This window comes from Pteropus vampyrus, unplaced genomic scaffold, assembly GCF_000151845.1.
Source record: "Pteropus vampyrus isolate Shadow unplaced genomic scaffold, Pvam_2.0 Scaffold233, whole genome shotgun sequence".
Classification (NCBI taxonomy): Eukaryota; Metazoa; Chordata; class Mammalia; order Chiroptera; family Pteropodidae; genus Pteropus; species Pteropus vampyrus.
In genome coordinates, this window is record NW_011889014.1 from 1181844 (window position 1) to 1195561 (window position 13718).

The 13718-nt window shown below is 34.9% G+C and overlaps 1 protein-coding gene across 1 annotated transcript in view; it reads left to right on the forward strand.

The window, feature by feature from the left end:
- Nucleotides 1-583: 583 nt before the first annotated feature.
- The window catches only part of SCAF4 (SR-related CTD associated factor 4), a gene marked incomplete at its 5' end in the record, with an annotated part of 36444 nt that continues 23309 nt past the window's right edge, over nucleotides 584-13718 (forward strand). The window contains 9 exons of the mRNA XM_023519719.1: nucleotides 584-634; nucleotides 2139-2300; nucleotides 3330-3465; nucleotides 3805-3944; nucleotides 4542-4718; nucleotides 10500-10678; nucleotides 11039-11147; nucleotides 12484-12648; nucleotides 13164-13249. Of these exons, the coding sequence (XP_023375487.1) occupies nucleotides 584-634; nucleotides 2139-2300; nucleotides 3330-3465; nucleotides 3805-3944; nucleotides 4542-4718; nucleotides 10500-10678; nucleotides 11039-11147; nucleotides 12484-12648; nucleotides 13164-13249 (1205 nt within the window). The remainder of the gene's footprint in view (nucleotides 635-2138; nucleotides 2301-3329; nucleotides 3466-3804; nucleotides 3945-4541; nucleotides 4719-10499; nucleotides 10679-11038; nucleotides 11148-12483; nucleotides 12649-13163; nucleotides 13250-13718) is intronic.

A 13718-nucleotide genomic window follows, 5' to 3' on the forward strand; every position in this document is an offset into this window, starting at 1 on the left:
ATAACATGTATACATTGTGAAATGATTACCACAATCAAGCTAATTAACACATCCATTACCCTCACAGTTATCTTTTGTTTTTATGTTGCTAAAAAATTTGAACTCCCAGAAGTAGAGGTAGAATGGCAATTTTTTTTCTTTATTTCGTTTAATTCTTGTCATAAATCAGCTGAGTATTAGCTTCATTTTTATTTTAAAAACAAACAACAACTTGGGCCCCATGAAATTAAATTTCATACCCAAGATTGAACCTAAATAAGTGACTCACGGTAGAAACTGCATAAGTTAGTTCCAATTCCATTGTTATCCGTCTCATAAAATTGCCCGGTACACTGTTTTATGAAGGTTTATTGATTAAAAATCTAAGAAAAAGACCTCTTTGGGAGGATTTTTGTAGTTTTTGTTTTAATTAATTTCTTTCTGTTTGAAAGGTTTTTTTTTAGTTGTTGACTGTAGATTTCTCATGGTTTATTCAATATTATCTTGAGAATTATTCAAATTGTGCAAATTTCAAGGTTGTACGTATTTGTTAATTATAGGAAATGCAGAAATATGGAAACTACAGTAATTTTCTTTTAATTCTTTTCAGCTTTATAAGCATGTAGTTCAAATAGTAGAAAAATTCATCAAAAAGGTAACTATCCATTTTATTATTAACTCATTTCGTTATGTTCAGTATTTGTAATTTACTTTGTAAATTGTAATTTGGATGCTTGCTTGTAAAGCCGCTATACAAAGATGTTGTCACTGGAGATTCTTTTTAATCTCTAGAGGGTTTTTTTTGGGGGGTGTGTGTGTGTGTGTGTGTGTGTGTTTTTCTTTTTAAGATTGAGTACTTACTATGGAGGTAGGCACTTAGCAGTTTCTCATCTACTGGGCAGGACTCTTCCCTGAGCCTAATGTGTCTCCTCTGCCCCATTCACTCTGTTGACATCGAACTCATCTTGGAGTATTTCAAATGATATCACTTTATAAAGTTTTTCCAACTTTTTCCAGCTCCTATCATAATTGAGCCATTTTCAGTTCTCCAGTTGTAATGTGTTGATTTATAACTGTGATTAGCATGTATATCTCAATAGAGGAATAAGAACAGAGACTTAGACATCTGTCTTCTCCCCCATGTAGTACATACTAATATGTATGGAAGCATCTCTGATCCATGGCCTTTGAATACTGGCTAAGATACAGGAGTTAGAGTTTCAACAGCTCTAAATGGTCATAGAGGTTTTTATAGTAGCAAATCAAAGTACAAATAAGTAAAACGGAAAAATAAAATTTCCTGTATGCTACAACTCCACATCATTGCACATATTTACATTTGGATCTACTCATTTTTTTATTATGTGCATGTACATTTTTAAAAGAAAAATGGAGACATACTGATTAATGACCTGCTTTCCCCACTGAATTTATCGTAAACATCTGCAAGTATTTCATTTCATGATTGTTTCCACAGTTAGTCAGTTCCCTGTCGTTGGACATTTCACTTCATTGGCTGGCCTATGGAAAAAATTAGATGCATAATAATTGTTTCTCTTAGGATAAATTTTTAGATATAGAATTGTTGGATCAAATACGGCTTTGCTTTTGTTGCTAAATCATCATCTATAAAGATTATAACACCTGAATGTATGTAGGTGTGTGTTTCTTTTTTCTTTTTATCTTACAATTTCATAGGCCAAAAATGACCTCTCCTTTTACTGTTTTTTGATTCTCTGATACTGTATTTGAACAGAATTAAGATTGGTATGTTGTTAAAATTACCCTTTTCATACTTTTAAAAGATAAAATTTATTGTTTTGAGCAGGAGGAATTGGAGTAGAGACTATCAAATGGATTTGTGTGGAAGTGACTTAGGGATTGATAAAGTAATGTTGATTTTGGGAAATTGTGTGTGGGGAGGGAGAGGGATCAGAGAAAAGTAAAATACTGGGGGGCTCTGAAATATCGAGAGAATGGTATTTCTTTATAGACCTGTGGGGAATTCGACAGGCTAGCTAATAAAAGAGCTAGACATTCAAGTGGTTCTAAGTAGAAACTGTCATTGGATATACAAGGTTTCATAAAAGTGAGATGAATAGGTGTCAAATTGTGATTTGACTTCTCTTATATTGACTTTTACTTCTTTATTTTTGTAGTGTAAACCAGAATACAAAGTTCCAGGATTATATGTAATCGACTCAATTGTGCGACAGTCTCGTCATCAGTTTGGAACTGATAAAGATGTTTTTGGGCCAAGATTCTCTAAAAACATAACTGCCACATTCCAATATTTATATCTTTGTCCATCTGAAGATAAGGTATAGTTAATAATTTTTAAATTAGAACTTACATTCTTGTTTTTATTTTTATATTCATTTTAATCTATTTAAATATATTTTAGATATTTGAAACCTACTGTATTACTAGAAAGATAATCTAAACCTGAAATAAAAGCCAGTTTTTTCTGTAGTGGTCACCTCATATTTATCTTCTTGTAAAATCCTTCAGGAATGTTGTACTGTTGGAATATGAAAGGAGCACTATCTTGCTTTCAGGAAGACGTTGTTGTTAAGATTTACTTGTAGCAGAGAAAGGCATCTCAGATGGTTGCTTATTCTGGTAGGAAGGGACCAATAATTGATGGCTTTACCTAGTATGTAGAGATGTGAGAGCGTAAGTGGTATTCATTGCCAATCAGACTGCAGTATTTAACTCATCAAGATAGCTGGTTTTACTGTGTATAGACTCCAGTGGGTGAGAGAAATATATTGGTAAACCTACTCAGAAGAATGAAGAATGGAGAATGGAGACATGAAGATCATCATTCCTTGAATAGGAGATAAAGTTTTAACCCAAATAACACATCTTCTCTGGATCTCCTTCATATTAACTGGTCTACAAAGTAACTTACCTATCAATTACTGGCCAGTTTATTAAATATTTTAACTAATATAATCATCCTAAAGAAATTCTTCACTTTTATAAGATAAACTGGGTTTTCTTGGTCAGCAATAGTTTCTTTTAACCATAAGTAAAACATAATGAAAAGTTTATTAAATTTATTATTTGAATACATCGTTTTGATTCTCTAGGTTATATTCCTTTCTTGTTTCATTCTTTTCCTTCTGTTTCTAGATTAAACTTTTAAAGAAAGGTTGGTTAGAGTAGTCTAATCAGATTGTGATTCTAATGATAGCTTTTGTTTTCCTGTTTAGAAAACAGACATGGTAAGAAAAAATTAGCCTAGGGTTGTTTTTCTCTCTCTTTTTTTTTTTTTTTTGTAAGAGATATAATAAATTATTTATGCAAATATTTATTGTATATTCATGTTTTCTCACATATAACAGAGTAAAATAGTTCGTGTGCTGAACCTTTGGCAGAAAAATGGAGTATTCAAAATTGAAATTATTCAACCTCTTTTGGACATGGCAGCAGGAACCAGTAATGCTGCCCCAGTGGCAGAAAATGTTACTAATAATGAAGGTATGGTCAAGTGTATCTGAGAGCTTAGAAAATGGTATGATTTTTTTTTTTTGTATATAAAAAGTTTAGAGTCTATTTATATTCGTGGAATTTTTCCATAAGAAGGAAACTTGAGTTTACATAGAGGAAGGTATGGTTTTCTTTCCATAATTCTTATTTCTAATAAAAAATGCTCTTCTAGTACTTGTTATAGTATAGACTGTAGTACCACAATCTGTATTTTTAGTGCGTCTTAAACTGAATGGAATGTTATTTTAGTAAAGAAGCTTAGTGGAATTTAAAAAGGAAATTTTGTTAGGTTAAAGTTTTCTTAGGCCTTAATGACCTTTTCATTTTTAGGTTCACCTCCACCTCCAGTTAAAGTTTCTTCTGAACTCCCACAAGCCACTACAAACTCTGTACCAACTGTACCACAGTTGCCTAGCTCTGATGCTTTTGCTGCTGTGGCCCAACTGTTTCAGTCAACTCAAGGTCAACAGGTAAACTACTCATCTACATATTAAATCATTTGCAGTTTGGTACTATTGTCATTTCTTTCTTTCTATTCCTAATTAATGAATACCTTTAGGGGAGGAAATATTTCTTTCAGCTAGAAAAGCCTTGACTAGGAAAGTAATGGCATAGGGATAACGGGAAAATGTGGACAGGTGAAAAACAAGGGAACAGCACGCTGAGAACAAAGAGTAGTACCCTTTTGAAGGGAACTTCTGATCTGCTAAGTGACCAGTATTGTTGATCACAACTCTACCGTTTCTGACTGATTTCAAAATTAAATGGGTTGGAGATGATTTTTGCATTTTTTAGAAAACATGTTTACGTTGTTCACAATTCAGTGTATTTTCTCTTCTTTGTGGCCATTATTTTCTACCATTGGGGTCATCAGCGTACATTTTAACTTTTAAGTGACACTCATTATATCCCCAATAGATGTATTCACGACAAACCTGACAATTACTAAAATGTTTATTCTTTTTCTAGTTTACTCTCTACCTGTGCTTTTTTAGTCACCTTTAAGGTTTTTTGTTTGTTTGTTATATACTTCGTTATGTGGTTTATCAGTTTTCCCATTCTTTAAGCTTCAGCAGATCCTTCAGACTTTTCAGCAGCCTCCAAAACCACAGTCTCCTGCCATTGACAATGCCGTGATGGCCCAGGTTCAGGCTATCACAGCTCAGTTAAAGACAGCTCCTGCACAACCACCTGAACAAAAAGCTGCTTTCCCCCCACCTGAACAAAAAACTGCATTTGACAAGGTATGCTTCTCATAAATAACCCACCCCCCTGTTTATATCACTCAACTTGGAATGTGGAAGTTAGCCCTTTTCTAGCTTCTGTGTTGATTTTTCATTTGTTGTATTGTGGTTTGAGGGATTTCCCTCCTTGACAGCAAAACATTGGTTTTTTTTTTTCTGGTTTTAAATATAATACATACACATCGCAAAATTTTTCAGCAAAAGTAGAAAAGTAAACAGGAGAACATTCACTCTTAATCCCCATACTTGGAGATAACTGTTGTAACATTTTGCTGTACATCTTTTCACTGTTAATTTCCTGTGGATATTTGCTATTATTTGGTCATGACACACACACACACACACACACTTCTTAACTTGCTTGTTTTGATCTTAATCCTCTTGTCGCTGTTATTGTTTTTAAAGTTAATAGATTTAGATCTACTTTTTTACTGAGTGTTTATTAGGTATACTCTATTATGTGGACATATCACAGTTTAGCCATTTCCCTATTGATAGACATTTAAGTTGCTTTGTGTTTTTGCTGTTAAAAACCCTTAGTTGCCATCTTATTTATATTTTTTTATTTTGATCATTTTTAAATTATTATTTTTTAATTTAGTTTCAAGTATACAGTACATTGGTTAGACATCTATATGGTTTGTAAAACGATGCCCCCATTTGCTCCCTCCCTCCCCTGACCCTCCACCTAGCCAACATATTAATGCTAACTGCATTCCCAATGCCATGCTCTCCATCCCTGTGACCATCCATCGGCTACTAATTTGTACTTCTTTAGCCCTTCACCCTATTCTCCCAACCCCCCAAATCCCCCTCCTCTTTGTCCGACACCAAATTGTCCACTATGTTTATGAGTCTGGTTTTGATTAGTTCTTTTTATTCTTTAGATTCTGCATATAAGTGAAATGATATAGTGTTTAACTTTCTCTGTCTAACTTAAATACCTTTTAGGTCCATCAAAGCAATGTCTTTTTCTATCTCCTTCATTTTCATATGTAGGAGTCTTGTTTTCTTATCATTTCAGCCACTCTTATTTTTTGGTTAGAGCACTTAATTCTTTTCCATTTAAGGTACTTATTGATAGGAATGTAGTTGTTACCATTCTTTATTCCTGTTTTTGATACATGTTTTTTTCTTCTTAAAGAAGTCCCACCACCATTTCCTGTAATACTGGCTTAGTGGTGATAAATTCCTTTAGCTTATTTTTGTCTGGGAAGCTCTTTATCTGTCCTTCAACTCTAAATGATAGCTTTGCTGGATAAATTATTTTTGGTTGTATATCCTGGGTCTGCATCCTGTTGAATATGTTTTGCCAAGCCCTTCTGTCCTGCATAGTTTCTTTTGAGAAATCAGCTGCCAGTCTTATCGGTGTTCTCTTATATGTAATTATTTGTTTTTCTCGTTGCTTTTAATATTGTTTCTTTGTATTTAACCTTTGGCATTTTAATTATAATGTGTCTTGGTGTGGGTCTCTTTGGATCCCTGATTTTTGGAATCCTCTGAGCTTCCTGGGGTCTTATGTCCATTTCCTTCACCAGGTTAGGGAAGTTTTCTATTATTATTTCTTCAAACAGCTGTTCAGCATCTTGATACAGTGATCAGACGAATATTTGGATCCCTCATAGTGTTCTATATCCTCCTTAAATTATTTTTATAGTCTTGACATCTTTTTTCTTGCCATTCTGATTGAATGTCCTGATTGGCTGTCCTGTCCTCTAAGTACAGGCATATGATCCTCTTATTTATTCACTTTGTTTATTCCATTTAATATATTTCTCATCTCTGATAATGTGTTCTTCATTTTAGACTGGTTCCCTTTTATAATTTCCATTTCCATTTTTATATTTATCTCTTTTGAAGTTCTCACTGAATTCACCTACACTTCCTAAAAGTTCATTGAGCATCTTTATAACCAGTGTTTTGAACTCTGTATGTTAGATTACTTGACTCTCTTATATCTGGATCTCTGTTCTGTTCTGTCATATGGTTTCTGCTTCTTTGTCTTCCCATTTTGGCTGCCTTTCCGTGTCTGTTTCTATGTACTAAGCAAAGCTCCTAAGTCTCCTGGTCTTATTAGTGTGGATTTGTGAAGTAGGTGTCCAGTGGCACAGTCCTGAGAGGGGTTCAGCTGCAGGCCAAACTTAGCCCAGGCCTCTACCCCTCCAGGGCCACTGTCAAGATTCAGCAAGCAATCCACAGATGCTGTACTTACAGTTGCCTCAAGAGGCCACACCAGAAACTGAGGCCAGCTGGTTCCAGTGTGAGTCTAGGCGCTGCTCAGCAAGGAGCATCTGACTCGCTGAGGATATACCTGTATGTGTCTTGGGTGGGACTGCGAGTTGGGAGGCTGGGTTTCAGGGAATCCTCTGGGCAGAGTGACCTCTGTTATCCAGTTTGATGATGTTATGGCTCTGGTGGCTCTGCGTCCCACACTGGTGGGGGGAGGGCTCAACAGGGAATTATAGATACTGCTGGCACTTCTGTACGAAGTGAGTCTCGCCTCGACCCTCACTCCAACAGTGTCTCCCTGTAAGTTCCTCATGCTCCCTGCATGCAGTCAAATCAGCAGTGGTGCTCAGAGTGAGCAGGTCCATCACCCCGAAAAATCTGCTCGCAGACAGGGCCCCTTTAAGAGGCATTTGCCGCTGCCGCAGCCTCCATCTCACTCAGCCGCTCGGGACCGGGCAGCCCCACATCCTCGCCCCATCCTACCTTCTGCCGTTGCAGGGTGATTTCTTGGATTTCTCTGTAGTTGTATGGCTTGTTCATCTAGACCCAGGTGACTTTTCCTTGCTGCTGCTCCTTGTTTCCGTCACAACTTTTATTTGGTCACCAGAGGGATAAACAGAGTCTCTATCATCTATGCCATTTTTTTTTTCTCTCTCTAGTTACCATATCTCTAATACGAAGGTTCATGTTGGTTCAGTGTCTCCCAACTGCTCTGCTGGGCCTTGGCATGTTTAGGAGACTGCCACTAAGGATACATAGGTGTGCTGAATATGGAAGCTCAGAGCTTGTTGAAATGTTAGCACAAACAACTCCACTATTGTCTGTTTCATGTCTTTTCTACTGGGTTTATGGCTATATAAAATGTTATTTCATTTTACAAGTTTCACTCCAAAAAACACAAAACTTTGAAAATCTTAGAACTAAATTATATCTTTTAGTTTTAATCATCTCTAAAATTTCTTATTCTTTCCTGCATTCTAAGATATAATAACTTTATTGCTGGTAGTCCAAATTAAGAATCCATGCAGTGAGTATTGATTGTCATTATATCTTAGTGACTTATGGTACTTGTATTGAAGAATGTTGGATGCAGTTTTTGAGTACAGAAGGAGTACATGCATAAGAGAAAAAATGCAAATGATACAGAAAGTTCTCAAGTAAAAGGGATGCAGTTTCACTCTGCTTTGATCAGATTTATGTCTTTTTTCAGACCTATTTCCATGCACATGTGAACATAAATTCTTACATATCGTGTTATTAGTTTTGTGTTGTGATTAGGAAACCTTTCTTCACCTATGCTTTTCTTTTAATTGTGAATTTTTCTAGTAGTTTCATATTTTTTTTTTTGATGTTTGTCTCTAGTTCTTCTGGAGCCTACTTTAGATTATGGTTCTCAAGTCTCATTGAAAAATAAAAAATAAAATATGGTTCAGGATAAATCTTTATTTTTTTGGAAATATCAATTCTCCCTATTTTTGTTGTACACTAAATTCCCATTTGTTTCTGTGTCTTCTTTAAACACTCCTCTGTCTCACTGGTAATATATTTGTTTATTTCTGTGTTTTGCCCTCCCCCCTTTCTTTTCCCAAAATTCTCTTTGACTATTCTATAGACGCATATGTGTTAGTCAGTGTTCTCCAGAAAAACAGAACCAATTTGATGAACACACAAAAGTACACATAGAAAATGAGAGAAAGGCGGGGGAGAGAAAGTTAGGTTGATTTTTTTTAAGGAATTGGCTCCTTCAGTTGTGGAGGCTTGCAAATTGGAAGCTTGTAGAGCAGACTGGAGGCTGGAAATTCAGGTGAGTCAGTGTTGTCGGCTTAAGGCAAATACCTTCAGGAAACCCACGTTCTTGCTCTTAAAACCTTCAACTTATTGGTCAGAGTCCACCCACATTATGGGAGAGTTTTTCTTTATTCACAGTCTACTAGTTTAAATGTTAATCACAATTTTAAAACATCTTCACATCAACATCTAGATTAGTATTTGACCAAACACCTGGGCACCTTAACCTAGCCAGATTGACACATACAATTAACCACAACAGCATACTTTTCCAGATGAACTTATCATACATTTTAAGAATTTCTGAATTCATAGGTTAAGTACCAATAGTTTTTTATACAGAATCGTTTTTTATTACAGTTTTTTTTTTGTTTTACATGTTTTTTCTTTCAGTTATTCTTAGATATTTAGTCATTTCCCAAAACAATAGGTATAAATAATGAAACTTTAAAGAACATATCTGTATGTGATAAACTGTAAAGATCATAGTTTTTGGTTTTTGTAGGCAATTTAAACCCAAGTTTTAATTTTGGCTCCTGTACTCTACTGTATCTTGATGTTGAGATACTTAAATATCAGTGTTCATCACTGTAAAACAGTGATGGTAGTACCTATATTTTATTGCCATGAGGATTAATAAACTAATGTATGTAAAACAGCAAGGTGCTTAGGCCATATTATTAGATCCCGTGCTTATAATAAGAACTTTTACTCACACGGCCTAAAATTACACAGAGGGAAACACAGGTGTCCAAGAAGAGAGTTTCTTTCTCTTCCTAACTTAGAAATCTGTTGTCCAGGATGGTAGAACCAGAATTTCTGGGCAGAACTATCACAGAACACCACAAATTTAGGAATTTGAGGTTGGAAATCCATGAGCATAATGGACACAGCTTGAGAGAAAAGATTGCTCATGGAATGCCAGAGTGTGAGGGCTTCAAAGTCAGAAAGACCAGTGTCCACGTTCTGCATTTCATTGACTATACAATCAGTTACATTTCTTAATGACCTAAGCCTTAGCTTTCTTGGCTGTAAAAAAGAAGAAAATATATCTACATTTCATGCTCCTTGTGATGATGAAGTATTGTATGTAACCTACCAAAACACAGTAATAAGTGTTCATTAAGCTACTTCCTTTCTTTCTGAATAAATGTAATATTTTTAAATGGCTCTTCTAGATATGTGATCTTGTGAAGTGCCCCCTCACCTCCTTTTAATGAAAGTTTCTGGTAATCTGAGGTCAGCTGTGAAGTTTTAAGAAAGAAGCTAGTACATAGGAGGTAAAACTTCTCGATGGCCCTGTGTGTGCCGTTCTCTTTTTCCTTTTTCATATTAGTATTTTGTTGAGCAAGCAGCACATAGACATTTTTCTCTAGGCATATATAGTGCTTGGGTAAGACATGTACACCCATTGTCATGTGTGCAAAGTTCCAAAAGTTTTTAGTGTAGAAACATGACTATTTTAGTAAAATATTTATATTGTAAATTAACGATAAAGTACACATGTAGAAACTAGAAAGAAAACACTGCATTTATAATTTGGGAAGAAAAGCAGAACAAAAAATTGTCTTTTCCAAATGCCATTTGTGTAAAAATGGTTTGTCTGTGAACCAAAGTCCTAGGTAGGTTGGAAGATAGGATTGTACGTGACAGCATGGTGGAATTATGGATGATGGTATAAACATCTGTTGTTTTTATCAAGTTTTTTTGCACAGTGAATCAAAATCAGAATTTTCAAATGGAATGTTTATGTACCTATTCCAGAAGCTACTTGATAGATTTGACTATGATGATGAGCCAGAAGCTATGGAAGAATCAAAGAAAGAAGATGCTGCTGCTACTGCTGCCACCACAACATCTGCCGTTGTGATTGTGCCGCCTGCTCCGGCTGCAACGGCACCTGCTGCAGTCACACCTGCTACTTCTCCGCCACAGGCTCCCTTGTAAGTTTCTGTGTTTTGATTCCTCAGCACATACAGAGTTGGTAACTTTTGTGAGGCATAATGTCAGGAACATTAGTAACAAAATCATCTTTCATATAGAGTCATTGTTTTTTAAAATTGTGATATTTTGGATTTTCTTGCTAATGGGAAGGGGATACCATGAGATTTACAATTTAAAAATGGCTTTTTGGGGGAAGAATAATGATGATTACATAAGTTAACATATAGGCAAACATGATTCAGTAAAATGTTGATTATTAATGATTCCTGAACAATGTTTTTTATGCTTCTGTAGTATAAATGTGGCTAAGAATCTCACGTATTTTGAATCGGTAAAAGGATTACTCATCTTTTTTTTAGCGGGTTTCCTGGAGATGCCATGCAGCAGCCAGCATATACCCAACATCAAAATATGGATCAGTTTCAACCTCGAATGATGGCAATACAGCAGGATCCAGTGCACCATCAGGTACAAGCATTTTTCTTGCAGCTGCATTTGAATAATTGGGTTGCACTTCACAGGCCACTATTATTTAGCTGTGTGATTGGCTAAGTAGTACTACAACTGCAATAAAAGCTGTTGAGCACGTAACTGATTTGAGTTGCTTTTTGCTTTAATTGAAACAAGGATGCTGAATATTACATACATGCTTACAATTTAATAATAGGTATTTTTGTTAATGTAGTTTAGAGAGAGATTATGGCTCTGTTTCAGGGTACTGGCCTATTTAATTATTTGGCTCTTTTGTTTGCAAGGAACCTCTTTGGTAAATGTGTGATTAGATGCTTTAGAGGGCTTTCACTTCTCAATGTTCAGAACTGTAGTTTGAGATCTGCAGTGAAAGGAGCATAGCACACAAGAATTGCAAGAAGTTAGTAGAGATTTGTTCATTGGATTTATTTTACTAAATCTTTTAATTTAGAGTTTCCTAAACTTTACTATGCATCTCAGTTAATGAAGGCAGGGAGGGGCATTAAAAAAAATACAAATCCTGGCCCTCTAGTGCTATAGTCAGTTTTTTAAAATTAATTGTGTAGTGATTCTTTTGTACCATCAGCCTTGAGAAATAATACTTTATAGCCTTAACTTAGAAAGGATTCTAAGAGGTCAGTTTAAACTACATTCACTTTCTTTTCTTTATCATTTTTAGTCCATTCTGTGCATTTGATAAAAGAAATTAATACCATAATTTTAATGACTTGTTGGTGAATGAAGTTTGAATAGTATTTTATAAGCCTGTTTAAAATATGAAGAAAACTTATGAACTTATTTTGAATGTTTTAACAATTACTGAAAGTTTATAAATAATTTAGAAAGAATACCCTTGTGGCATTATAGTTACATTTAGTCGTATTGGAATAGCATGTGCAAAAATATGTTAGGGTGTGATTTACTGTCATCATCATTATATTTGAAATCCTAAAAGTAGGCATGGCATGTTAGCCAAAACTCCTTTTAAATTTTTTAAAAGTGAACCTAGAAAGTCAATGCTTCTAGCTACTCCTTCTCCCAAAAGGCTTAATTGCCTTTAAAGTTGAAGAGAGACAATTTGCAAAAGAGTACCTCTGACTTAAGTTCATTATGTCACATGGTGTTCTCACATAAATGAGGAAGTTATGTCTTTAAATTTATGAAGCCAAACCTGTGTATTCATAATTTTAAAACAAGTTATAGGATCTTTAACTTGTATACTTGGATACATAACAATCTTCAATAAAAATTATCTATAAAGTAAGGGTTTTTCTGATTATTTTTGGTAGCTATTACTTTCAATCTACTCATACACTTTATTTAAAAACAAAAGGTTCAACTTCCTCCTAATGGACAAATGCCAGGATTTGGCCTTCTTCCTACACCTCCATTTCCTCCCATGGCTCAGTCTGTGATTCCTCCAACTCCACCTGTTCAGCAGCCTTTCCAAGCTTCTTTTCAGTCACAAAATGAACCACTTACACAGAAGGCACATCAGGTATAACTTCATTTTTGATTGTTGATGATCTTTTTGGTTGCCTTGATTTCTGTACAGATTCCTGCTTATTTGCTTGTTATCTTCATTTTTTAATATGAAGAAAGGCTATTACCTTGGGCACATATTAACCCTCTCTGTGGCCCAAGTTTCTCTTCCGGAAAATGGACATAATAGTAGTACCAATTTTCATACAGTTCTTGAGGATTGAGACAGTATAGAATGCTTAATCAGTGCCTAGCTCACCACTCTAGGTGATGGTTTATTAAAACAGTACATAACCTATACAAAGTAATTTCCGGAAGTTGAGTATTTCTTCTAATGTCGTAAACCGTATAAAAAATGTTTTCCTACTAAAGGCCAGTCATTTATTAAACAAGTAATTTGATCTCAAGTAATCATAAGAGAACTATCTCAGAGCAAGAGATTTGTAATTTAGCATTTTTTAGATTTTGTCCTCTTGCCTCTATAATTCCCACTTTTCTCATGTAATAATGGTGGTTTGTTTGTTTTTAAAGGAAATGGAAGTAGAACAACCTTGTATTCAAGAAGTTAAGCGGCATATCTCTGATAACAGAAAGTCAAGATCTAGGTCAGCATCCAGGTAATTTATAGGAAATGGTTTATAAGCCTATATGTCTTAGGAGACATAGAGATTAAAATCAGGTTGGATTGTTTTTAGATATGCGGTTAATAAATTAACACTTGATATATTTGTCTATGGAACGGGAGCAGAAGTATTAATTTAAAAAAATTTTAAGGTGAGTTTGTCATCTTACCCACATTTTTTCCCTTTGAGTTACTCTAATGCCTACATACAGATCGTGTACGTGGATTTAAAAGAATTATGTGTTAATAATAAAATTGCTTTACAGATTTATCGGTTAACAAAGTAGAAAGCTGATTAATACTGTAATCAGCTTACATTTTTAATTGCTGCAGAAAAGAAGACTTTACTGAGACGATAGATAACAGAAGTCACAGTATATCTCAGTGGTGACAATTAGCATCTTAAATACAAGGATGTAACTTATAGTACCAGAGGTATCAAAGATGAGCGATACTTACATAAG